At 36.1% G+C, this 25,255-nt stretch overlaps 1 protein-coding gene and 1 long non-coding RNA gene across 3 annotated transcripts in view; one reads left to right on the forward strand and one right to left on the reverse strand.

Annotated features, from left to right (window-relative positions):
* Positions 1–1,155: 1,155 nt before the first annotated feature.
* The window catches only part of LOC127518531 (potassium voltage-gated channel subfamily H member 7-like), a 107,997-nt gene continuing 83,897 nt past the window's right edge, over positions 1,156–25,255 (reverse strand). The window contains exons 11-16 of the mRNA XM_051905328.1: positions 21,047–21,252; positions 20,847–20,931; positions 18,020–18,235; positions 10,082–10,238; positions 2,568–2,745; positions 1,156–1,626 (exon numbers count right to left, since the gene is read on the reverse strand). Of these exons, the coding sequence (XP_051761288.1) occupies positions 1,375–1,626; positions 2,568–2,745; positions 10,082–10,238; positions 18,020–18,235; positions 20,847–20,931; positions 21,047–21,252 (1,094 nt within the window). The 3' untranslated portion in view covers positions 1,156–1,374. The remainder of the gene's footprint in view (positions 1,627–2,567; positions 2,746–10,081; positions 10,239–18,019; positions 18,236–20,846; positions 20,932–21,046; positions 21,253–25,255) is intronic.
* Positions 1,468–24,589, forward strand: LOC127518532 (uncharacterized). 2 transcript variants are annotated; one of them, XR_007931586.1, is made up of 8 exons: positions 1,468–1,669; positions 2,581–2,748; positions 10,090–10,247; positions 12,048–12,222; positions 17,940–18,249; positions 20,870–20,981; positions 21,068–21,276; positions 23,928–24,589. It is a non-coding gene; the product is annotated as an uncharacterized LOC127518532 (long non-coding RNA). The 2 variants fall into 2 exon arrangements; XR_007931587.1 differs by having other exon boundaries at positions 18,064–18,249.

The following is a 25,255-nucleotide window of genomic DNA, read 5'->3' on the forward strand; positions in this document are numbered from 1 at the left end:
TTTTAACTTTTCAATTTAAAATTTATATATGAAACTTTATGATGTAAAATGAATTTACAATATAATGCACTGAATTAGTAAGTGAATAAAAATTCACATTTATATTAATTTATTTATTTTTTATATTTATATTTGTGCTGTCATTTAACTTTTCACTCAAATTGTTATACTGATAATATAATGGTAACACTTTTCAATAAGGTCTCATTAGTTAATGTTAGTTAATGCATTAACTAACGTTAACTAACAATGAGCAAAGCATTTGCTAGTGTTAATTAATATTTGTTAATGTTAGCTAATAAAAATACACAAATAAAAATACGAACAAAATAGAAAATAGAGAGAATGAAACAGTAAATCGTGCGCAGAATTTAGTAAATCGAGGGAACGAAATAGTAAATTGTGCGTGCGATTTAGCAAATCAGAGGAAAGAAATAGTAAATCGTGTGCGCAGTTTAGCAAATTGAGGGAACGAAATAGTAAATTGAGGGATCGAAATAGTAAATCGTGTGCACGATTTAGCAAATCAGAGGAAAGAAATAGTAAATCATGGGCGCGGTTTAGCAAATCGAGGGAACAAAATAGTAAATTGTGCGCATGATTTACTTTTTTTTTTCTTGCATGCCATGTGCGGGGCTCCATACTAACATAGTTAACTAATGATAACAAATAAAACCGTATTGTAAAGTGTTACTAATATAATTTATGTATATATATTTTTACATTCTAAAAATTATTATTTAACATGTTTGGTCTGTTACAGTTTGACATGTTTGCATTATTTTTTTGCCCATAATATTTTGTATAACATACTGTTTAATTCTAATGAAAAATGCTATACTGAATTAAAATGCTATACTGAATTATTACAATAATGCAAAAAAAAAATGTTTTTTAATAATAATAATTCTCACTAGTGGACCACACTGTATGTAATTCCACAGAGTTCTGCAAATGGAAGTGTAAAATGTCATTATTATCATTTGGAATTTGATAATGATAAAACAGGGAAGAAATTCTGCCAGACACTATGATATATTAACTGCCATCAATATCCTGAGTCTTACATCGGTGTAAAAGTGTGCAGAACACAGAGTATGTGTAAAAGTGTTCAAGACAAGTTTCACCCTCTGTCTATGATAGATTTACTTCCTGAAAATGGAAGTGTTGTCCAAGAATCCATTCGAAATCTTCCTCGACAGCATCGAGGAGCATAACGCAGGAGAAGGAAGTGAAATCACAGAGGAAGCGAATGTACAGGCGAGTGCCAGTGGAGAATCTTGCATTAGTATTAAAGTTTTGCCCAATGCCTGTTTTAAAATGTCCTTTATACTTCCAGTGGAAGAGCTGTGTGACGTCCTGTAGATGAGAGAGTCAGTGCTGCTCCTTCAGCAGTCCTGGATCAGACAGCGGTCGGTGGAGATCCGGAGGTCCTGTCGCTGCACTGTTAAGCGGTGCGTCTGGGGGGGAAGAGTGCTGGATTGGAAGCAGGGATTTTGAATGCTGCCGTGTCAGAGGAAGAGTCTGGCTGTTTATGAAACTGTACATGGCAGTGGAGTCCTGTGTGGACAGACCTGACAGAGAGTCTTTGGGGTTCGGATGGATGTTTGCCATGGCCAAAAATTCCTGTAAAAAGAGGAATTTATAGCAACTTTTATAGACGTTTTGGGTATGTATTTCAGTATTGTGAACTTAAAGGATTAGTTCACTTCAGAACTAAAATTTCCTGATAATTTACTCACCCCCATGTCATTCAACATGTTTATGTCTTTCTTTCTTCAGTCGAAAAGAAATTAAGGTTTTTGAGGAAAACATTCCAGGATTTTTCTCCATATAGTGGACTTGAAGGTCCAAATGTCAGTTTCAGTGCAGCTTCAAAGGTCTCGACATGATCCCAGATGAGGAATAAGGGTCTTATCTAGCAAAATCTGTCATTTTCTAAAAAAAAATAAAAATAAAAAAATAATACACTTTTTAACCACAAATGCTCATCTTGCACTGCTCTGCGATGCACCACGCATTACGTAATCACGTTGGAAAGGTCACACGTGACATACAGTTGGCGGAAGTGCCGATCCAGTGTCTACAAAGCGAACGTGCAAAGACTAAAACATTGATGTCAGACGATTTTGAAGTTTGAGGAGAAAATGAAATGAGTCTTTCGCCTACTTTCGTGTGACCTTTCCAACGTGATTACGTCATGCGTGGCACACTACAGAGCAGTGCAAGATGAGCATTTGTGGTTAAAAAGTATATAAATTTTATTTTTTTTAGAAAATGACTGATCGTTTAGCTAGATAAGAAACTTATTCCTCATCTGGGATCATGTAGAGCTCTTTGAAGCTGCATTGAAACTGCAAGTTGGACCTTCATCCCATTGAACCCCAGTGAAGTCCACTATATGGAGAAAAATCCTGGAATGTTTCCCTCAAAAACCTTAATTTCTTTTCGACTGAAGAAAGAAAGACATAAACATCTTGGATGACATGGGGGTGAGTAAATTATCAGGAAATTTGAATTCATTTCCTGTAGGTTTGTGTACTGCTTGTGTAAGGATGAAGGTGTACCTGTGATCTGCAGGGCGGAGGGTTGGTGGCTGCAGAAGCGACGGGCTGCACTCTGATGGCTGGTCTCTTGCACTCTGGGCCACCTGTGAGGCTACTGTAGGCCGGAGGTCCTAAACACGTCTGCCTCTGGAGCAGCTGCAGGACACTCTGAATGTCTGATGTCATCTGAGACTCTAACCTGGTGAGACAGTAACAAGAGCACTATGAGAAAACTGACCTGGAACAAATAGTTCTGTGAGAGAATGAAAATCATTTACGCACTCCCGTGTTATTCCAAACCTGTATGACTTTTGTTTTTCCATGGAACATAAATTATTTTTTAAGTACGCTAATATTTGGGGTCAGTAATACATATGTATAGCTATGTATGTATTTATGTGTGTGTATATACTGTTCATTTCCAGTCAAAAGTTTGGAAACATTACTATTTTAATGTTTTTTCAAAGAAGTCTCTTACAAGGCTGTATTTATTTGATTAAAAATACAGAAAAAACAGTAATATTGTGAAATATTATTACTTTTTTTTTTTTTTTAAATGGTTTTCAATTTTTATATACTTTATATTACTTTTGTTATCAAAGCTGAATTTTCAGCATCATTACGCCAGTCTTCAGTGTCACATGATCCTTCAGAAATCATCCTAATATGCTGATTTGATGCTCAGTTATTATTAATGTTGGAAACAGTTGTGCTGATTAATATTTTTTTTGGAACCTGTGATAATTTTTTCAGGATTCACTGATGAATAAAAAGTTAAAAAGAACAGCATTTATAATTTTAATCAATATAATTTTTTTTAATCAATTTAACATATCCTTTTCTTTCAAAAAAAGAAACAAAAAAAATTACTGACCCCAAACTTGTGAACAGTAGTGTATATATTTTCCAAATATTTCTTTTTTTAAATAAATGCTGTTATTTTTTAAACATTTTGTTCATCAAATAATCCTGAAAAAAGTCTTTCCAACATTGATAATAAATCAGCATATAAGAATGATTTCTGAAGGATTATGTGACACTGAAGACTGGAGTAATGATGCTGAAAATTCAGCTTTGATCACAGGAATAAATTACATTTTAAAATATTTTCAAATAGAAAGCCATTATTTTAAATTGTAATATTTTTTCACAATATTAATGTTTTTTTTCTGTATTTTTAATCAAATAAATGCAGGCTTGATGAGCAGAAGAGACATTAAAAATAGTAATGTTTCCATTACTTTTGACTGGTACTGTATATAATTAGATTAGATTTTTAAATTAAATCAATACTTTTATTCAGCAAGGACTGCATTTATCAAAAGTGACAGTAAAAACATTTATAATGTTAAAAAAAGAGACACAATATTAATGTTTTTACTGTATTTTTGATCCAATACTTTCAAACTTTCAAAAACAAAAAAATTTTACTGACACCAAAAAAGTTACACAAAGTTGACATATTGTGCATCAAATATGGTTCAAGCTTTATTGGTTCTCACATGTTACAAGCATGCAAGTCATATGAACTACAGTGCTTGTTTTTGTCATTTTGACAGCAACAGTACCTATTCACTTTTATTATAAGGGGAAATACTATACATTTCTATTTATTTACATAAAGAATGCTTATTTTGAAAAGAAATATGTGTACAAACCTAGATTTAGATTAGAAAATGCTGTAAATGAGTTAAATACTCAAGAGTCTATCAGAATAAGAAAACATTGATAAAAGGGTTTAATTTTATTTATATAGTGCTTTTCAAAATGTTTCAAAGAAGCTGTATAGAACAAAACTGCAGTAAATAATCCTTTAATTTTGTGAGGTCTTCATTTAGCAGTTCAATTAAAGGAAAAGTATGTTCTAATACATTTGACTGAATGTCCATAGTTCATTGGCGTTGACTGTACAGCAGGGGGAGTTCTTGCACTGATCCTGTCAGCATTGCATGCATCTGAATGCTTATTTCCAGTTTATCACTAAACCTGCTCAACTTTGATGAGAAAGTTATTTATAACCTAGTTTGTATAGGGCCTAGTAGAGAGAGATGACCACAATATAACACCATTTCTGCTCCAACGAGGCATGATTACTTGATAAAAACCATGATCTGGCCATTCATGAACATTTCAGAAGCAGTAGCATTCATTATTAACATTCCTCGAAGAAAGGAGGCATGTTCATTTTTCATCCAGGTAATGGACATGTTTGGAGGTAACCGTGAGGACAGGGGTATCATTTATAGTATGTGATATGAAGTGTTCAATGAGCCGGCGCAGGTTTAATCAGTGTGTAAGGCACACCTAGTCATTAAAATAGAGATCCATTAACTGGAGCTCTCAGAAAACAAAGGAATAAGATAATCCCTTCTTTCTTGGAGTCTGCAGGCTGGAAATGGTCTTGCATGCATGCGCAGCCGCACACTTCTGATGCCTCTCCTGCGCAGACCAAAAACACTTCTGTGCAGAGTCAGACTCAAAAATGTGCGGGAACAAAACTAGAGCGCTCTCGAGCTAAATTGAATGGTTAGCATTTCAACACTGCACATCTAATGATTTTCTATATGGAGCTGAAGCTGTAATAAATCTTGTGTGCAGAAATACAGCGTTGATTAAATTTGCAAGATACGGATTGCATCCTATTTTGAGTTCACATAAGCGGCACCAGACAGAAATCCTAAAATGATGACAGTTTTGAAACTACAGAGGACATGCATTATTAGTTTTATTTTCTAAACATCACAACTTTTTTTGTGTGATCTTGATCTTGGCAAAAGTTTTTTTTTTTATTTTTAAGTTACCTTGAGAAAGCAAGCTATCTATCTATTATAGCTAAAGTATTGTGCATAGTTATATATACAGTTAGGAATTACAAATTAAACGCCTTCAAACAGATGATCTATTCTATACAATGGTTTTTAAATGCATCGTTTAAGCATATGTGCGTATGTATGTCAGCATATGGAATGCCTAGATTTTCCCTGGAATCTTTCCTCTTTCCAATCACATGAAACCTGCCAAGAACATGTCAAGGTAATTTCATTTCATCAAAAAAAAAAAAAAAAAAAAACTTTGCATAAAGAAAATTAAACTTATTTTATCATATTTTCACATTGTGATATTATTTGCATGATTATTAAGCACAATTTCACCACCAAATTCTCTTTACTGTAATGTGTCCAAATGCTTTACTTTAAATTTTCTATTATTCTAAATTGTTGCCATATTTTACTGTATTATGCCACAAGTGCTGGAATACATTATGTATTAATAATAATATTAATAATATATATATATATATATATATATATATATATATATATGTGTGTGTGTGTGTGTGTGTGTATAAACAATTTAAATATAAATCTAAATATTTAAATTTTATTATATTTAAAAAATAATATATCTTTATATTTAATATACTTTTACTATATATATATATATATATATATATATAAATATATATATATATATTATTTGGCAAGACTTTCGCTACAAGCATGTGAAAAAACGAGCCGCTCAGTTTCGCTCCCCTAGTGACGTAGGAAGGGGATCTTATTATAATATTACCGCCCCTTAATCTGCACGTTTCCACCCACGGTGCCACCATTTTGTTTTCGCAAGCGAAAACGTTGTACCAGTTCTAATGCCATGGAAAAAATTTGAGCAAAGCATGCTAACTGTTCTGTCGTTGGCTGCACAGATGAGCACAGAAAACTATTTAACTTGGATAGCCTGCAAGTTGACCCTGGCAAGCTCGATTGCTAAAAAAGGAGCATTTCCGTCCAAGCGATATTTTGGAAAAAATATTAGACCATTCACAGCATTTGAAAGCAATCATAAACGTTAGCCTGGTGTGTATGGCTCTGTTTGGCAAACAGGTACACTGTATAGTGGGCATCTATACGGGTTTTGCACAAAAGATTAACATGACGGCACATGCTAGTCGATGAGCTGAATCAACTCCACAGCAACTACATAAATTTATCCACTAACCATTCAGAAACGTCCAGTTTCATTCTAAAAGTTGTAACTACTTCCTGAGTCTCTCCATCAGTGTCGACTCCGGTTTGAACAATGTAAGGTTGAACACCGTTACTGACAATCCTCATTTTGGCTGCGTGAGATTCTCCAGCTTTGTTGTTGTTGAGCAACCTGAAGCGTGAGCTGTTAAAGCTCCGCCCTCTTCTGGAAAGGGGGCCGGGAGCAGCAGCTCATTTGCATTTAAAGGGACACACACAAAAACGGCGTGTTTTTGCTCACACCCAAATAGGGGCAAATTTGACAAGCTATAATAAATGATCTGTGGGGTATTTTGAGCTGAAACTTCACAGACACATTCTGGGGACACCAGAGACTTATATTACATCTTGTAGAAGGGGCAGTATAGGTCCCCTTTAAAGTCATTAAAACCCCAGGAAAATGTGCCTGAATATATTGTCACAGTGCAAAAAAAATAGTAATGTCCTAAAAACAGGTTTCATTGTCTTTAATAAAAATATGATTTTGTTAAAAATGACCCGTATATGTCCTTGTCAGGCCTCATCAGATTCTGTGCTTTAAGATGTGAGATATGGAGCTCAGCTGATGCAGGATTTTTGCTGCCTGATGCGTCTTTCTCTCTAAGCCAGTATTACAGCTAAAAATACCACCTGCTGTGATTCTGCTCACCCTGCTGCTTCAGTGTCAGTGTGTGTGTGTGTGTGTGTCTGCGCACGTATGTATGTATGTGTGTTTTAACTGCTGTTATCTAAACTTGTTTTGTCAGCTGAGGCTAATTTTCATGTGCATGTGAATGATAACCACAAGCAATGTTTTGTTTAGTAATGTTTATTGCAGGCGTGCATGTGGTTAGTGTAATTTGTTGTAGTGCACAGATCCCCTGGAAACACAGTGTAATGTACTGGAAGACTCACTCGCCTCTCAGAGATGCAGTATTTCACCATTTCAAATACGCACATGACTGAAGGGAAGCTATCAACAAAAAATATTTAATCATGCACAGGAATGCAATTTTAAATTTGCTTGAATAATTTTTCTATATATTTTATTAATTTAATACAATTATTAAATAATTGTAATAAAACATTTTTATAATTACAGTAATAGTGTTCCATCATAAAAGTCAACATACAAACCCGATTCCAAAAAAGTTGGGACACTGTACAAATTGTGAATAAAAAAGGAATGCAATGATGTGGAAGTTTCAAATTTCAATATTTTATTCAGAATACAACATAGATGACATATCAAATGTTTAAACTGAGAAAATGTATCATTTTAAGGGAAAAATAAGTTGATTTTAAATTTCATGGCATCAACACATCTCAAAAAAGTTGGGACAAGGCCATGTTTACCACTGTGTGGCATCCCCTCTTCTTTTTATAACAGTCTGCAAACGTCTGGGGACTGAGGAGACAAGTTGCTCAAGTTTAGGAATAGGAATGTTGTCCCATTCTTGTCTAACACAGGCTTCTAGTTGCTCAACTGTCTTAGGTCTTCTTTGTCGCATCTTCCTCTTTATGATGCGCCAAATGTTTTCTATGGGTGAAAGATCTGGACTGCAGGCTGGCCATTTCAGTACCCGGATCCTTCTTCTACGCAGCCATGATGTTGTAATTGATGCAGTATGTGGTCTGGCATTGTCATGTTGGAAAATGCAAGGTCTTCCCTGAAAGAGATGACGTCTGGATGGGAGCATATGTTGTTCTAGAACTTGGATATACCTTTCAGCATTGATGGTGCCTTTCCAGATGTGTAAGCTGCCCATGCCACACGCACTCATGCAACCCCATACCATCAGAGATGCAGGCTTCTGAATTGAGTGCTGATAACAACTTGCGTTGTCCTTGTCCTCTTTAGTCCGGATGACATGGCGTCCCAGTTTTCCAGAAAGAACTTCAAATTTTGATTCATCTGACCACAGAACAGTTTTTCACTTTGCCACAGTCCATTTTAAATGAGCCTTGGCCCAGAGAAAACGCCTGCGCTTCTGGATCACGTTTAGATATGACTTCTTTTTTGACCTATAGAGTTTAGCCGGCAACGGCGAATGGCACGGTGGATTGTGTTCACCGACAATGTTTTCTGGAAGTATTCCTGAGCCCATGTTGTGATTTCCATTACAGTAGCATTCCTGTATGTGATGCAGTGCCGTCTAAGGGCCCGAAGATCACGGGCATCCAGTATGGTTTTCCGGCCGTGACCCTTACGCACAGAGATTGTTCCAGATTCTCTGAATCTTTGGATGATATTATGCACTATAGATGATGATAACTTCAAACTCTTTGCAGTTTTTCTCTGAGAAACTCCTTTCTGACATTGCTCCACTATTTTTCGCCGCAGCATTGGGGGAATTGGTGATCCTCTGCCCATCTTGACTTCTGAGAGACACTGCCACTCTGAGAGGCTCTTTTTATACCCAATTATGTTGCCAATTGACCTAATAAGTTGCAAATTGGTCCTCCAGCTGTTCCTTATATGTACATTTAACGTTTCCGGCCTTTTATTGCTACCTGTCCCAACTTTTTTGGAATGTGTAGCTTTCATGAAATCCAAAATGAGCCAATATTTGACATGACATTTCAAAATGTCTCACTTTCAACATTTGATATGTTATCTATATTCTATTGTGAATAAAATATAAGTTTATGAGATTTGTAAATTATTGCATTCCTTTTTTATTCACAATTTGTACAGTGTCCCAACTTTTTTGGAATTGGGTTTGTATAATAATGCATTTATGCACTTATTTACTTTAATAATAATAATGCACATTCCTGCTCTTATTGTGCACAATGCATCACTCCATGTTATTAAATGTTTATTTTAAAGTACTCCTATTATGCTATTTTAAAGGTTCCTCTTTTTTCCTACAATAGGTTTACATGCATCCAAGGTCAAAAAACACATTAATTTTCTCATGACATACATTGCAGCATCACCTTATTTCTCAAAGAGTCTGAAAACGGTTCGTTCGAAGATTGTCTCTTTAAACCCCTCCTATCTCAGAGCCTACTGTGCTCTGATTAGTCAGATGGCCCAGTCTGTTGTAATTGGCCGACTGCTTACAATGCGTGTCGGAACCGAAACTCCCATTACCATATCTGTTGACTTGTTTTGGCAGTTCAGAATTCATTCTTTTAGGAGACAATAACTTTGTTTGTTGTGCACTTTGATCTTTATATCTTTGCAGACCTTTTACCTTCACAAACAGCTATATTACACACTGCATAAAAGGGAATATTAGAAAAAGCATAATAGTTTGTTTTCATTATTTTAATCAAAATTTAGTTTAACTGATGCTCAACATATGAAATATCTTTACCTTTTTTAAGCTAATATCACACAACTCCTCTCCTCCAGTCACCTGACCCCACACCCCTATCCAATCAATTACCATCTAGTATGAAATCAGCTGTTGCAATCAAAGCATTAAAATCAATTATGCAATCACAAGCTTGTGTTTATGATCATTTTGCGATGTCATCAAACATGGCTCATCCAGAGTGCTAATGAAGCATTATTTCTGTTACCTGCTCAGGTGTTCCTGCAGTTGGTCTAGTCTGTGCTCCACTTCTCCATACGTGATGTCACCGTCCAGATCATCAACTTCAGCGCCAGCCTGTTCCTGTGCAGCCATGTCCATGTCCGCTTTGACGCTGTCAGCTAACCACCCATCAGTCTGGATATCTAAAACAGGTATTTATTTAATACACAAACATGCATTTGTGCTCACATTCGAGTGTTGCTACATAATTGTTCATTTTTCACTATAAACGTGTACATTTAAATGTTAAAATATTAAAAGTATAGTAAGTATAAAGTATGTTAAACCCGTAAAGTGTGACATATGAAATAATAGTCCATTAAAATTGATCTAAAAAAGGTTGTATAACAGTACAGCACACTACTACTTACATAAAATGCATATAAATATCAGTCGTCACTCTATATCTGCCAATAATATGTCTTAGTAGGATGATATTTAAATGCTTCATTTTATGATCAAAGCTCTGAAGTTTTAAAACATAAAATGCAATACAATGATGATTGAGAGATGAACAAATAAATGTTCTTCAAAAGCCTGATGATCATATTTGATACTCACATTTTAACGTGATTTTTCTAAAAAATGATGTATGGATAATCACCCCACAAACAAAGGAAAAATACCACATACAGAGATTTACTGTATTTTTAAATATTGCTGTAATGGCCTTTTTTGGTGCCATTCCATCATGTTTTTTAAATTTTCCTCAATTCTTACATTTGGATTGACAGGATTTCCCTTCCACCATGTCTACAACGGCACAACAGTTTGAATCTGTCTACATTGGACCCATAACGTGACTGTTGCAAAATGCAAATCCATTTGTCCATGTCAGAAATAGCACGAGCGCTTGGAGTACAATACGTCAGAATTATAACAGGACATCAATTTACTGTTTGGGATTTGTTGTGTGGCATCCAGTGTTGCCAGTAAGTTACTGTAAAAACCCTCCTGAAATGTGTAACAGTTTGGTTCCCAATAGGATTTTTCTAACGGGATTTTGGATTATTGCAGAAAATAAGATCTGCGACCAACAAAAGTTTATGATTCTTACACGTTTTGTTCATCATGATAACCTTCACAAATTCACACAACTTTCATGAATTTTGAAGCCTAAATACAATCACCAGAAGGCTATAAATGTCCTACACCATAGTCACATGACTTCTGGCTTCATGCAACAACTCTCTCAGTCTTTATTTAAAAAACATTTTCCCTTAAAGTTTGAGTTAGAATAGTTAGAAAGTGCATGATCATAAGCACAACGAGGCTGTAAAAGTGGACTAGTGAGTAGATGAGTTTATCTGTTCAGCCTGATGATGTTTAATGTTCCCGACAATCTCTGTAGTCCCATTTAGACACTTAGCAAATGGGTTTTTCAAGACACGTAAAAGCTTTTAAAAATCACAATGGGCTATTACTGCTGATAATAAAACGTGAAAATATCTTGAGCTTGTGTTCAAAACAGACCTTATTTCAGGCATTTAACCAAAAACCCATTCAAAAAACCTATTGACTTTGGGAAGATGGAATGGGAAGTGCTAAAATGCTCATTTCCCAGTTTTGGTCTACAAAAATGCGTCATCCTTGCAGAACTCTGTTTGACTAGAATTTGCATCGAAATACTATAGTTTCATTGGACACATGACCTTTGACATCAACAACAAAACAGATGGGATGTGCTTTCTCCTCCTTTTGAAAAGTTGTTATATTTACTATGTATGATTATAATATTAGTTGCATTTGTGATTCCCCGAACACACATGCACCACAAAGTCCTGTGCAGAATGATGTTGTACAGGAAGAAACTGAGAAATTGCGTCTCAGGTGCGTGTATAGGGCTGCTGTCTCTGTGTTAGCACTTGTATTGGTGTTATATTGCTGTGACTTTCCTGTCAGTGAGACTCAGGACTAATAGAAACACTAAAGCCAATGGTTATCTCTCACAGACACCTGCTCCACGCTGATCAGAACGGCTGCCTCTGCGCAAGATGCCAATTTATGTCTGATCACAGACTGTGGAGGAACCAGACATGAGCAGTGTAGTGAAATTAGATTCCTCCAGGACAGATTCACCCTCATGGATGGACAGAGACTGAGAAGACACCTGAACATGTTCACCGGGTGAGGTTTCTCTTTAAAAGCACCATGAAAATTGCAGATTTCCTGCTGAAACCGGAAATGGGGCATATTGAAGCCTTGAAGCTGAGCAGTATTAAAGGGGTGGTTGATTATGATTTCACTTTTTTAACTTTAGTTAGTGTGCAATGTTGCTGTTTGAGCATAAACAACATCTGCAAAGTTACGACATTCAAAGTTCAATGCAAAGGCAGATATTTTATTTTACAGAAATCGCTTTTTAAGAACTACAACAAACAGCTGGTAGGGACTACAACGAGCTTCTTCCAGGGTTAGTGACATCACTAACCCTAAAATTTACATAAACTCCACCCCCGAGAACACACAACAAAGGGGGTGAGGCCATGTTTAGTTAATCAACTCCACAGCAACTACATACATTTATCCACTAACCATTTAGAAACATCCAGTTTCATTCTAAAAGTTGTAACTTGTTCCTGAGTCTCTCCATCAGTGTCGACTCCGGTTTGAACAATGTAAGGCTGAACACCGTTACTGACAATCCTCATTTTGGCTGCGTGAGATTCTCCAGCTTTGTTGTTGTTGAGCAACTGAAGCGTGAGCTGTTAAAGCTCCGCCTTCTTCTGGAAAGGGGGCCGGGAGCAGCAGCTCATTTGCATTTAAAGGGACACACACAAAACAAGCAAAAACAAAATAATAAAAGATCTGTGGTAAATAAATGATCTTGTAAAAAGGGGCATTATAGGTCCCCCATATTTTTGGTTTATTACCCTGGAATAGACATTTAAATCTGCTAAATGTTAATTTTTTAAGCATATATATGAGCTCAAAATGTCAAAAGCACCATAGGGTTTTACTAAGAGTGCATCAGTGTTATTTTAGTATCATTGAGATACTATTATAGTTTTTATTAATATTTTGAATCTGTTTTTATTTTTATATTTTCTGTTTTAATTTTAATTTTACTTAAAGCTTCAGTAATTTTGTAGTGTTTTTGTCATTTTTATTAGATTTAGTTGTTTTTGTTTCATTTATAAAGATGTCTATATAGTTTTTATTCATTTTTAGTTACTTAAGTACACCAAGTTAAAGGGGTCATATAACGCCAGTTTTACAAGATGTAATATAAGTCTCTGTGAAGTTAGTATGTGAAGTTTTAGCTCAAAATACCCCACAGATCAATTATTATAGCATGTTAAATTTGTCACTTTTTGAGGGTGAGCAAAAACACTCAGTTTTAGTGTGTGTCCCTTTAAATGCAAATGAGCTGCTGCTCCCAAGAAGAGGGCAGAGTTTCAAGAGCTCCTGTTAGCAGCGCGATTACCTCACGCAGACTCACTGAAAATGTCAGAAACCATTTAGCCTTTTATGTTCAAACCGGAGTCGGACACTGATGGAGAGACTCAAGAAGAAGTGACAACATGTGGAATGCAACAGGACGTTTCTGAATGGTTAGTTTATGAATTTACGTAGCTGATGTGGAGTTAGCTATCTTCAAGTCATTGATTAGCATATTCTGTCATGATAATCTATAAATCGCTCGTGTGGGAACTGTTGTAAGATCCTGCAGAGCCAGAGAATATATGCTGCATGAAGAGAGAACAGGTATAGTTTAGTTTAATTACGGTTATAACTTATGTTGTCATCTTGCTTTTATGACATGCTATTGCATTTGTGTTACGTACTGTATTGCAATAACATGGCCTCACCCCCTTTGTTGCGTGTTCTCGGGGGCGGGATTTATGTAAATTTCAGGGTTAGTAATGTCAGAAACCGGGAAGAAGCTCGTTGTAGTCCCTACCAGCCGTTTGTTGTAGTCCTTAAACAGAGAATTATTTAAAAGAAAATATCTCCCTTTGCATTGAACTTTGAGCGTTGTAACTTTGCAGATGTTGTTTATGCTCAAACAGCAACATTACACACTAACTAAAGTTCATAATCATAATCAATGACCCCTTTAAACTAAATGAAAATGAGAAACGTAGTCTTGAAATAAAATAAGTTTACATTTTTTATATTTTATTTCAGTTATTTTAGTAAGGAAAATGTTTTTTATGGTTTTATTTTTTGTTAACTAAAATGACAAGCATCAGCTTTAAATCATCAGGCAAACTTGCATGACCTCTAATATGTAATTCTTTAGTGGTCAAATTTTAGATGTATACAACTAGGGATGCACCGATATGAAAATTTGGCCGATACCGATAACCGATAATTCTTTAAATTTGAAAGCCAATAACCGATATATTAGCCAATGGACCGCATTTATAAACATTTTATTGTGCTTTTTAGAGCTTGAAAGTCTCATTCTTCATACATACTGTATGGAAAAGAGGGTCCTGAGGTTGGAAGGTAAATGATTACAGAACTATTACATGAACTATTGCTTTAATATTTCATGATAATCGTGTTCAGTTTAGTGTGTGTGTGTGTGTACACGTGGAGGTCATATTCCAATGGCAATCCCCCTCTCTAGTGGTTGGTGTGCATTAGCTTGCTTGGCTGTAGCGCAGGAGGGAACATTGTGTACTCGTTGAGGAGAGTTAGGGAATAGATGCCCAGCGGATTTTCCTAAAGCCTGTAAAACGGGCCGCACTGTGCCTTAAGCTCCTGAAAGACCCTGTTTTACCGTGGCATCTACTTCTCTCTCTCTCTCTCGCTCATCATGCTGCTTTATCTTGGATTTAGGAACAGACTGATTCGATCAATACTTTTTTTTTGTGTCTGAGCTCTGCTTTCCTTTTATACCCTGTCGAGCAGTGTTTTAAGGACTAACAATGTCTAAAAAGTTTTAAGGATGAATGTACAATGGTTTGTTTTGTTTTGAAGTCATCCATCAAGCTAAAAGCCTGTTTTATCTTCGCTGAAAGCACAGAATATAAAGAGCATTTTAAAAATTTGTGAAGGTCAACATACTTTTTTTTACATACTATGCTTTGGCAGAGATAGTTCTTGAAGGATTATGATAATATAAGAAGCCACTGACAAGTGTAAATAATTCAGTGTTTCCTTCATTTAAAGGTTTTTAATTTGACTATTAATGTTGCCATCATGGTATACGCATAATATAAATTATCAACTAAATATTTAGAAACAAAGATATAAAATACACAATTAAATTACTAATTAAAAGAAGAAAAAAACTATGGTAGTATTATTAGCTATTATTATTATTAGAAAATATTCTTTCTTATTATGCATGTGTGGATTATGTTGAATGTGATGATTTTGTGAGAAATGTTAAATTATTATTTAATGCTATAATAGATTACTATTGTCATGGACATTTCTATATTCTGTAATGTTTGTAGGGTTTTGGACTATATCAGCATAAATCCTTATCAATCCTTATTACTTTAGGGACAAACTAATAAAACATTTTATATAAAAAAGTAATGAATTTTATTAAGAAAAATAATTCAAAACTTATTAGAGCTAATAAACAACAACAACAAAAAAAATCATTACTGCTTCTCTTCAATGATAACTGCAAGTAAATTTGACACATTTATGCCAAACAATTATAAGGATTTATGCGGAAATTGAAACCTAGAGTGTTTCCAAAACTTTGGAGGACTGTGGTTTTTCTAGTTATGCTCTATAATATTTCATTAGCTATCATAACTATTTCAATCTTTAACTTTACAAACTACTTCAAAAATGTTTTGGCGAGGCTTTCTCAAGCCAACATAAAGTTTGTCTAGACAAACATTCTATCTAAATTTAGTGTACAGAAAAGTGCTATATAAATTTATAAAATATGTCATTTTATTATTATTGGTGTGTTTCCAAACTTTTGGAGGGTTTTGCAACAGGTTCACAAATCAGTCTCAGATTTATTGGTCTGAATTAATATGATTTTTTAAAAATCCTCATTAAGAGATTTGTAATGTAATGTCATTCACTCACATTTCATATTGGAAATCTGTTCCTGTGAATAAAATACATTTGTGATAGCTAAGGGAACTTTAGCTTCTGTTTGATCAAGTCTCTGAGTTGTTGAGATGTCCGAGTCAGGATCCAAGAGATCGACCGAAACCTTTATTAGGCAAAATGGGCTGTTGGGAACAGACAGGAGAGCGATGTCTGCCAAACAGACCATATAATGAACACAGTGTTCTCCTAGACGGCCGGAAACAACTTCATTTCGGTCATTGTTTTTGACTGACTTTGACATTTGCCTCTAATTCCCAGCCATGTGCATCTGACCATATCAGGCAGCTTTTAGAATTTCACCATAAAAGCTAAATTAGCTATAATATGAAAGTAGAATTTTCAGTTAAAAATGACCTATTATGCTTTTTTCCATGTTCATCTTTCTTTAGTGTGTAATGTTGCCGTTTGAACATGAAAATGGTCTACAAAGTTTCAAAGTCCCTCCAGCGGGAGTTATTCTCTATATCAGTGTCACTGTTTCTGAACTCCCTGAAACGCCTCCATTGTAGTCTTGAGTTTCTTCCGGGAACAAACACATCACAGTATTTCTCATTTAAGTAATTCATATGCAGAATAAAGGGGCGGGGCCTGGTTGAGTTAGTTAGTAGTGAGTTGAAACTCGTGGTTATGGTAAGAGGCAGGACATTTCCCAAACACGCTCAAAGCGCTTGACCAATCACAACACACTGATCCAGCGGACCAATCAGAGCACAGGAACTAAACAGAGCGTTACTGACAGACTGGGAAGAGAGGAGCTGCAACAATGGAGAATATGAGGAAAATAATGTGTTTTTTGAGGAACATTCCAGGATTTTTCTCCATATAGTGGACTTCACTGGGGTTCAACGGGTTGAAGGTCCAAATGTCAGTTTCAGTGCAGCTTCAAAGAGCTCTACATGATCCCAGACGAGGAATAAGAGTCTTATCTAGAGAAACGAAAAAAGTATATACTTTTTAATCATGCTCTGCGATGCGCCACACATTACGTAATCACGTTGGAAAGGTCACACGTGATGTAGGCGGAAGTACCGCGGTAGGGTGAAAAACTCCGTTGTTTTACCTTTTTTTGTAAAGGCCATTTGACTTAGTCTTTGCGCATTCGCTTTGTAAACACTGGATCGGTACTTCCACCTATGTCACTCGTGACCTTTCCAACGTGATCAAGTAATGCGTGGCGCATCGCAGAGCAATGAAAGACGAGCATTTGTGGTTAAAAACTATATAATTTTTTATTTTTTTTAGAAAATGACAGATCATTTCACTAGATAAGACTCTTATTCCTCGTCTGGGATCATGTAGAGCTCTTTGAAGCTGCACTGAAACTGACATTTGGACCTTCAACCCGTTAAACCCGTTGAAGTCCACTATATGGAGAAAAATGTTTTCCTCAAAAACCTTAATTTTTTTTTGACTGAAAGACATCTTGGATGACAAAGGGGGTGAGTAAATTATCAGGAAATTTTAATTCTGAAGTGAACGAATCCTTTAAGATAAAACTAAAAGCACTGTGTTAGTTGCGGTGGTTTACTTACTATAAATAAAGAAACTTCAAAAGACTTTAATGTTTATTGTGATGTCGTTTTAAATTATGCATCATTGTTCTGTTTAGGATGAATTAGAATGCATTTTATATAAGTGACTTTATCAGCCAAAATTTTCATATCGGTGCCCTAGTTGTATAAAACTAGGTATGCACCGATATGAAAATTTTATCCGATACCGATAACCGATTATTCTTTATTACATATTAGAGGGCATGCGAGTTTCCCTGGTGATTTAAAAAACCTTTGAATTCATCGCTTCAGGTTTGAGACACAACAGAAATGGACAACAAGGACACATGGTTAGGACATGGTGTTAAGATGAAATACCACAAAAACCTCACCATCAAATGTCTTTTTTTCGGCGTCTTCGGTGGGAGGACTGCAGCCCGGTGTGGAAGGGTAGCTCTGAACAGATGGATACTCTATTATTGCTGCTCCCAGAAGCCTCTGCTGTTCCTCTCTGGAGGTGTGACGGTCCTCTGAGCTTCTCTTAGAGCTGAGACGAGACTCTCGCCGCTCCGTCCTGCACTCGCTGTCCGCTTCTTTGAGGCTTCCTCCTACGGGGCGATCGGTAAGGGTTACAAAACGTGTTCGAGATCAGACCCGATGAAAAACAACACTGTCTGAACATGTTTTTAGGCAGAAAGAGCTCTGTGTACAGAGTACACTGAAAAAAAATTATACTTTGAACCAACTTTAAGAAAATAGCTAATTATAGCTAATTTAGCTTCTGTTAATAATTATTTTGACCAACATTTTGGCTAAAGAAAATATATTAAGTATGGTCTTTATAATAAATAATCTTTTTACTTTGTATGAATGTTTAATATTAAATGAAAATGTACCAAACCATAAATATAATTTGACAAAAACCAATGCATTTTTTTAGTAACACTTTACAATAAGGTTCATCTTTGTTAATGTTAGTTAATAAAAATACAATTCTTCATTGTTTATGTTTGTTCACAGTGCATTAACTAATGTTACCAGATACAACTTTTGATTTTAAAAATGTTTTAGTAAATATTGAAATTAACATTAAGATTAACTAATGCTGTAGAAATATTGTTCATTGTTTACTAGAGTAATTAACAAATGAAACCGTATTGTAAAGTGTTACCATTTTCTTCCCATAGAAGCCTGTTATAAAGAAATAAGTTAAAGCAACAATGTAGTCGCACAGAATTTCTCTCAACCCTTGATCATAATTCATAACCACTGTCTACAAGCGTAAGGGTGATGACATAATCATTGTTAAACATTACAGAAATGTTCTTTTCACCGGTCATGTTTTATTATAGTATGCAAGATGTAAGATTATGGGCTCATCTATAGAGAGCTTTTATAATCAGTGAGGTGCAAAAACAAAATGGTCTCTCCAGTCAGTGTCTCAGTACATTAAGCAGCGTTAAGCTGTTTCCTTGTAATAGGGGTCAATGAGGTCAAAAACTCTTCACATTAAAAAATATTGTCTTTCTCCTTGGACTACGGAGTAGATCATTTTTATGAGCATAAATTCAGTTCTCCCTGGTCATTGAAGTTGTGCATTTAGGCCACGGTAAGTGTTTTAAAATGTCCCAACAGTGTTTTAAAGGGATAGTTCACCCCAAAATAAACATTCTGTCATTAACTGACCCTTCGCAAAGAGCCGCCCCCCTTAGTTACTGTTGCTTTGTCGACAAGCCATGGCGCTGTCACGCCACACAGAGTGAAAAATACATTGCGGAGCAAAGAGGACACTGACGACACATCGACAGACAAGACAGAGCAGGTTACTTATGATATTAAACAAAGTCCCAGCTTTCAAACTGTGTAATTTTTTAAGAAATTCAAATAATACAAACCGATTTGTGGCTCTTTAATGTGTCGTGACAGATTGCTGTAGCGCCTCAGCTAGTTAATTTATAGCATCAAATAAACATGAATGAACATGAGAAGGAATGTTGTTTCAAACGCGGAAAGACGTCAGTACACACCTTTTTTCAAGTTCAAGTCCACCGAGGTTAATCTTCCAACTCCTGACTGCTTTGTCGGACAAAATGGCAGATTCGCCGTTATGACTGGTTAGATTGCTTGTCAATCAAACTCCCGGTGAAGGATCAATTACTCACCCTCGTGTCGTTCCAAACCTGCAAGATTTTTGTTAATCTTTGGAACACAGATGAAGATCTTTTTGATGAAATCGGAGAGCTTTCTGTCCTTCCACTGACAGCCTACGCAACTACCACTTTCAAGCCCCACAAAGGTAGTAAAAACATCATTATATGTATTTTTCAAAATATATATAATAAATCATTATTATGAGTAATTAATGACAGAATTTAAATTTTTGGGTGAACTATCCCTTTAAGAGCTCACCAAAGATATAGATGTTCATCAACAAATTTAATTTATGTCTTTTAGTTTGTAAAGTTTGTTCGCCATTTTTGAAGAGTGCACATGTGTGTACGAGCTCTAGTACGTAAGGGCTATGATTAAATCTGGAAATAAAGCAAAATAACTGAGAAAAAAAAAATAGTTCTCAGATGTCACATCCATAATTTACAGCAAAAATCTGGCATTAATTAAAGGGACATTAATAATCATTCTAAAAGTTGTAACTTCTTCCTGAGTCTCAGTGTCGACTCCGGTTTGAACAATGTAAGACTGAACACCGTTACTGACAATCCTAATTTTGGCTGCGTGAGATTCTCCAGCTTTGTTGTTGTTGAGCAACTGAAGCACGAGCTGTTAAAGCTCCGCCCTCTTCTGGAAAGGGGGCTGGGAGCAGCAGCTCATTTGCATTTAAAGGGACACACACAAAAACGGCGTGTTTTTGCTCACACCCAAATAGGGGCAAATTTGACAAGCTATAATAAATGATCTGTGGGGGATTTTGAGCTGAAACTTCAGACACATTCTGGGGATTCCAGAGACTTTTATTACATCTTGTGAAAAGGGGCATTATAGGTCCCCTTTAAATCTCAAGGAAACGACGAATTTGCAACATTACGGTTTTGGGAAACTATCGTGACTAGCTAGTTGATTTCTTTAAGGATGCATTGTACTATGGTAGTGAAGCAGCGAGCTACGTCTTTGTACAGGAAACACACCCCTAAACTTATCCATTTTATGCCTAAGTTCCTGCAACAGTGGCATGGTGTAATGTAATCAGTCGTTCATATTCACCTTTTGATGGTTTACGTTTAAAGGAGATCTTCCTTCGGCTCTTCGTGTCCTCTCCGTCTGAATCACTGGCATGTGAATAAGTGCTCTGAAGAGAAGGAGCCCAACAACAACAACAACACACAATAATAATCTCAGGTGACTGATAAATGCTTTATTTTAATCTGTTTTGTATATTATTTCTTGCTTTTGATGGGAAGTACCTTTGAATTCTCGTCCCGCAGGTTAAAGGTCAGCTCCAGATTGGTGAGGAAATAGTCTGCGAACTCTGGATACATGTCCAGAACCTCCAGCAGCTCTTCTCTCTGGATGGTGTGCAGGTCGCAGTAGCTGAGCGCTCTGACGTCTGCATTCGATTTCCCAGGCTTAGCGTACAGGTGGATCATCTCTCCAAATATATCATTCTTGCCTGGAGAACAAAGGACACATTCAGGTTAGGTATTTATTTTTATTTGCACATCTGTGTCACAGAAGACGTATCACACTGTGCCTCCTTAGAGATCTATCTGTATGCATGTGGTAGCATGTGTCTGCATGGGATTTCAGATGTTGATTGTGTCTTTATAAGTGTGTTCTGGGCAAGCAAGGTCAGTTTAGGTCAGAATGCATGCGGATTATCAGCGCACGCTCTATCTGCGGGGATTATAAATCGGATGATGTCAGGTATATGTTGTTTTATTTTACCCTCGACCTCTCGTTGAATAACAACTGTTTGTTCTTTTGCCTTTCTTTAAAGGTCACAGAATACAGGATTTGAACTGCTCTTTTGCATTAAAATATGGTTTAAAGTGCCCCTATTATGCTATTTTAAAGGCTCCTGATTGTGTTTTGGAGGTCTCGTACAACAGGTTTACATTCATCCAAAGTCAGAAAGCACTTTTCTCATAACATATATTGCAGCATCACCTCTTTTCTCACAGTGTCTGAAACATTCGATAAAGGATTTGGTCTCTCTAAACCCCTCCTTTCTGAGAGCCTGCTCTGCTCTGATTGGACAGATGGCCCAGTCTGTTGTGATTGATCGACCGCTTACAGCACACATCAGAAACGAAACGCCCATTACCATATCTGAATTTCAGCTCTGGATCTTCCTCAGCAATTGATACACAGTGATAATAACAGTAACAATGGCATCGTTTTTTCCGTATAAATTCAAGCGCGAGTCTCATCCTTTTGGAAGTGGATTCACAGCACAGAAAACAGCATCTTCTCGACATGTCGACAACACGAACCAAACTCTTCCAGTCAGCAACAACTACAGAGTTTGAGGGCGGGGCAAAGTAGATGATGTTTGCCAGCAGCCAATGAGGACCATAGTCTGGCATTATGCAAATTTGTTACAAACTTAGATAGTCTTTCTACTTCAATATTTAATTCAATGTGTTACTCGCTTTTTCTTTGTAATTGTGCAATTTTTTGAGTGAAATTTTTGGAAAAACAAATTATTTTCAGTGTATACTGTGTAGTTTTGCTTTTGTAAACATTTTACTTTATTATTAAGAAATTGTAAGGATAAAGTCTGGCTCACAGTGGGACATTTTAAGAGAGGGCATCACTATAATATTCCAACTGGTCTTCTTTCTTTCTTTCTTCTATTTGCATTCTGAATTGTAATTGGTCATGCCTTCCTTGCATATAATTAATCATTTATAGCCACCTCATGTATTATTACACTATTGATTCTTGTGTGCAGCTGAAAACAAGACGTGTGCTGAGTGATATGACAGCTGTGATGCAGCATTTCATTATTGCAGAACCTAAGAATTTTATAAAACATAAGAGACAATGAAAAACCTAAACTTACACTATAATTTTCAAAAGTTTGGGATCGGTAAGATTTTTAAATGTTTTTAGAGTCTCTTCTGCTCTTCAAGGCTGCATTTATTTGATCAAAAACAGTAAAATCTGTAATATTGTGAAATATTATTACAATTTAAAATAACTGTTTTATTTGAAAATATTGTAAAATGTTATTTATTCTGATGATGGAAAGCTGAATTATTAGCATCATTACTCCAGTCTTCAGTGTCACATGATCCTTCAGAAATTATTCTAATATGAAACATTTATGATTATTATCAATGTTCAAAACAGTTTTTGCTGCTTCATATTTTTGTGGAAACCATGATATATTTTTTCAGGATTCTTTAATGAATACAAAGTTTAAAACAGCATTTATTTGAATTACAAACCTTTGTAACTATCAATGACTTTACTGTCGCTTTTGATCAATTTAATACATTCTTGCTGAAAAAACAAACAAACAAACAAAAAAAAACTTTTGTATCTCAGCCTTTACCTTTACAAGCACTGCTCTTCCTTTAGGAAGTGCAAATTTAGTTCATTTTAATTATACATTTTCCCTTACCATTGTCTCTTATGTTTTATAAAATGGCAAAAATGCCACCACAGTACTGCGCCAAAGTCCATTCAAGTTATAGTTTATCTCAAAAATCAGCGGGTTCTCAGCTGGGCCGCTTTCCGGGTAAATGTCAGGCCCACCGAGTGATTCTGCTTTAAGTAAGAGAGACGTGACTGAGCTGCAGGTGACATTAAACTCAACTGGCTAAAATGCCTGACACAGATGTTCATAAGGGATCTGATACCTTTCTAAATCTCACCATAAAGCAGCAGACACAAAGCATTGTGGGCTCTTCCAGTGGGGAAGAGGAGAGATGAGAAGCACTTTCTCTTTTTAATGGATCCAAAGAACATTATTAAACGAACACTCAGGGTTCAGCACGAGTTCAGCTCTATCGACAGCATTTCAGTTTAAATAGTCACTTTGTGAGGTTTGAGAACTTTTCCCCATGGCTGTCTGCACTGTTCTTTGTTTTGACCCTATTATGTCACCGGATTAGCCAGCGAATATTCATCTGATGAAAGAGAGCTTTTAAACTGTGTTGAAGTTAAGAACACCTGTCAGACACACTATGCAAAACACCCTTTCCGGTGCACTCAGTGTCCGAATTCACTCACTCGTTTTCATTCACTCCTTCAAGTGGGCTATGTCTTTTTGAGATTTAGCAGCAGAATTTATGGTAGTACTGTCAAATTGATTTTCATCTCTCCCTTTCTAAGCAGATGGAAATATGGCTGAAAACTGCCGACCGCATTACACAGATGGGCACCGAGTGACCTGACTGGCTTTAAAGGTGCAATATGTAAGATTTTCTGTCTGCTAGAGGTCGCTAGAGGCCTATTCAAAACAAAGGCGTAGCTTGATGACGCCAAGTTTGAGCGTGGAATCTTGGAACATGTGGTCTTCACCTCACAGCCGGTGGAAAAGAATTGAGACAGGACTCGGGAAGAAATCATGTTCATGGATGTGATTATTAACGTTACTGTAGTATGAAGCAGAGCAGGACCGAGTGTTGTTGGAGCTGAACGAAGCTGCTGGAGCGATTGTGCAACACATTCCGCGAGCAGCTGAACGTTTATTATGACACAGTCGCCGGCGCTGCATCCGCTTTTCCGGTCATGAGTATGTGGTAACACGGCTCTGTTAATCATATTAGATACATTTGAGCGTGTTGAAAATGATGTTATAACGTTACTCTGTGCGTTCACTCGGCGGCTGCTGTCAGACACTTGTTACACACTGCAGTAAGATAGATCGATTTTAGAATATCATATTAAATGCTGGATGGCTTGTGTTGATAAATGGCATGCAATTCATTTTAAAACGTATTGTATGATGGAGAAAATGCTGTATTACTGTTACTAAAAATAAAGCTGCATCTGATTATGCTATGTTAGCTACTTCACAAAATAGTGTTTTTCTCTGAGGCATGGTAAAGCATGGTACTCGCAAAAAAGATCAAGAAAATTCGATTTAAACAATAAGACTAAACGTGTTGAGCTATAAAACAATAATTCGTTTTCTGTCTATAAATATATCAAAACAGTTCCCTTGTTTATTAAAACGTGTAATAAGGCATCTTTGGTGTTTCCATGGTTTCTACAAAATAAAACCGGAAACCGAGGGTAACGTGGGTATGATGCCATTGACAGGCGACTCCTCACACGTCCCGGAGCCTTGGTTAAAGCAATTTTCTCACAATTTACAAATAGTTGCAAACATTTGGGATATTGTAAGTACTCAAGTGAACAAAATATATAATACTGGCCTAGTGGTTCTTGGATATTTTACTGCAAAAGGTATTTCTTGCATGGGATACTGTATCCCACAAAGCACTGTTCTTGACTTAACCTTCCCTTTCCATTATCTGTGATTTTAACATCTCTATTTTGACACATTATTTTATTTCACTGCCAAAAGTTGACATTTTTTACACTAACTTCGCTATATGTTCAAGTAGTAAATAGAACGATTAATGGGTCAATGCACAATTTCTGAATTCAAATACTTGTGAATTTTAAGTATATAATCCATAAAAAATACAGTAAAA

The sequence above is a fragment of the Ctenopharyngodon idella genome, chromosome 9 (assembly GCF_019924925.1).
Source record: "Ctenopharyngodon idella isolate HZGC_01 chromosome 9, HZGC01, whole genome shotgun sequence".
Classification (NCBI taxonomy): Eukaryota; Metazoa; Chordata; class Actinopteri; order Cypriniformes; family Xenocyprididae; genus Ctenopharyngodon; species Ctenopharyngodon idella.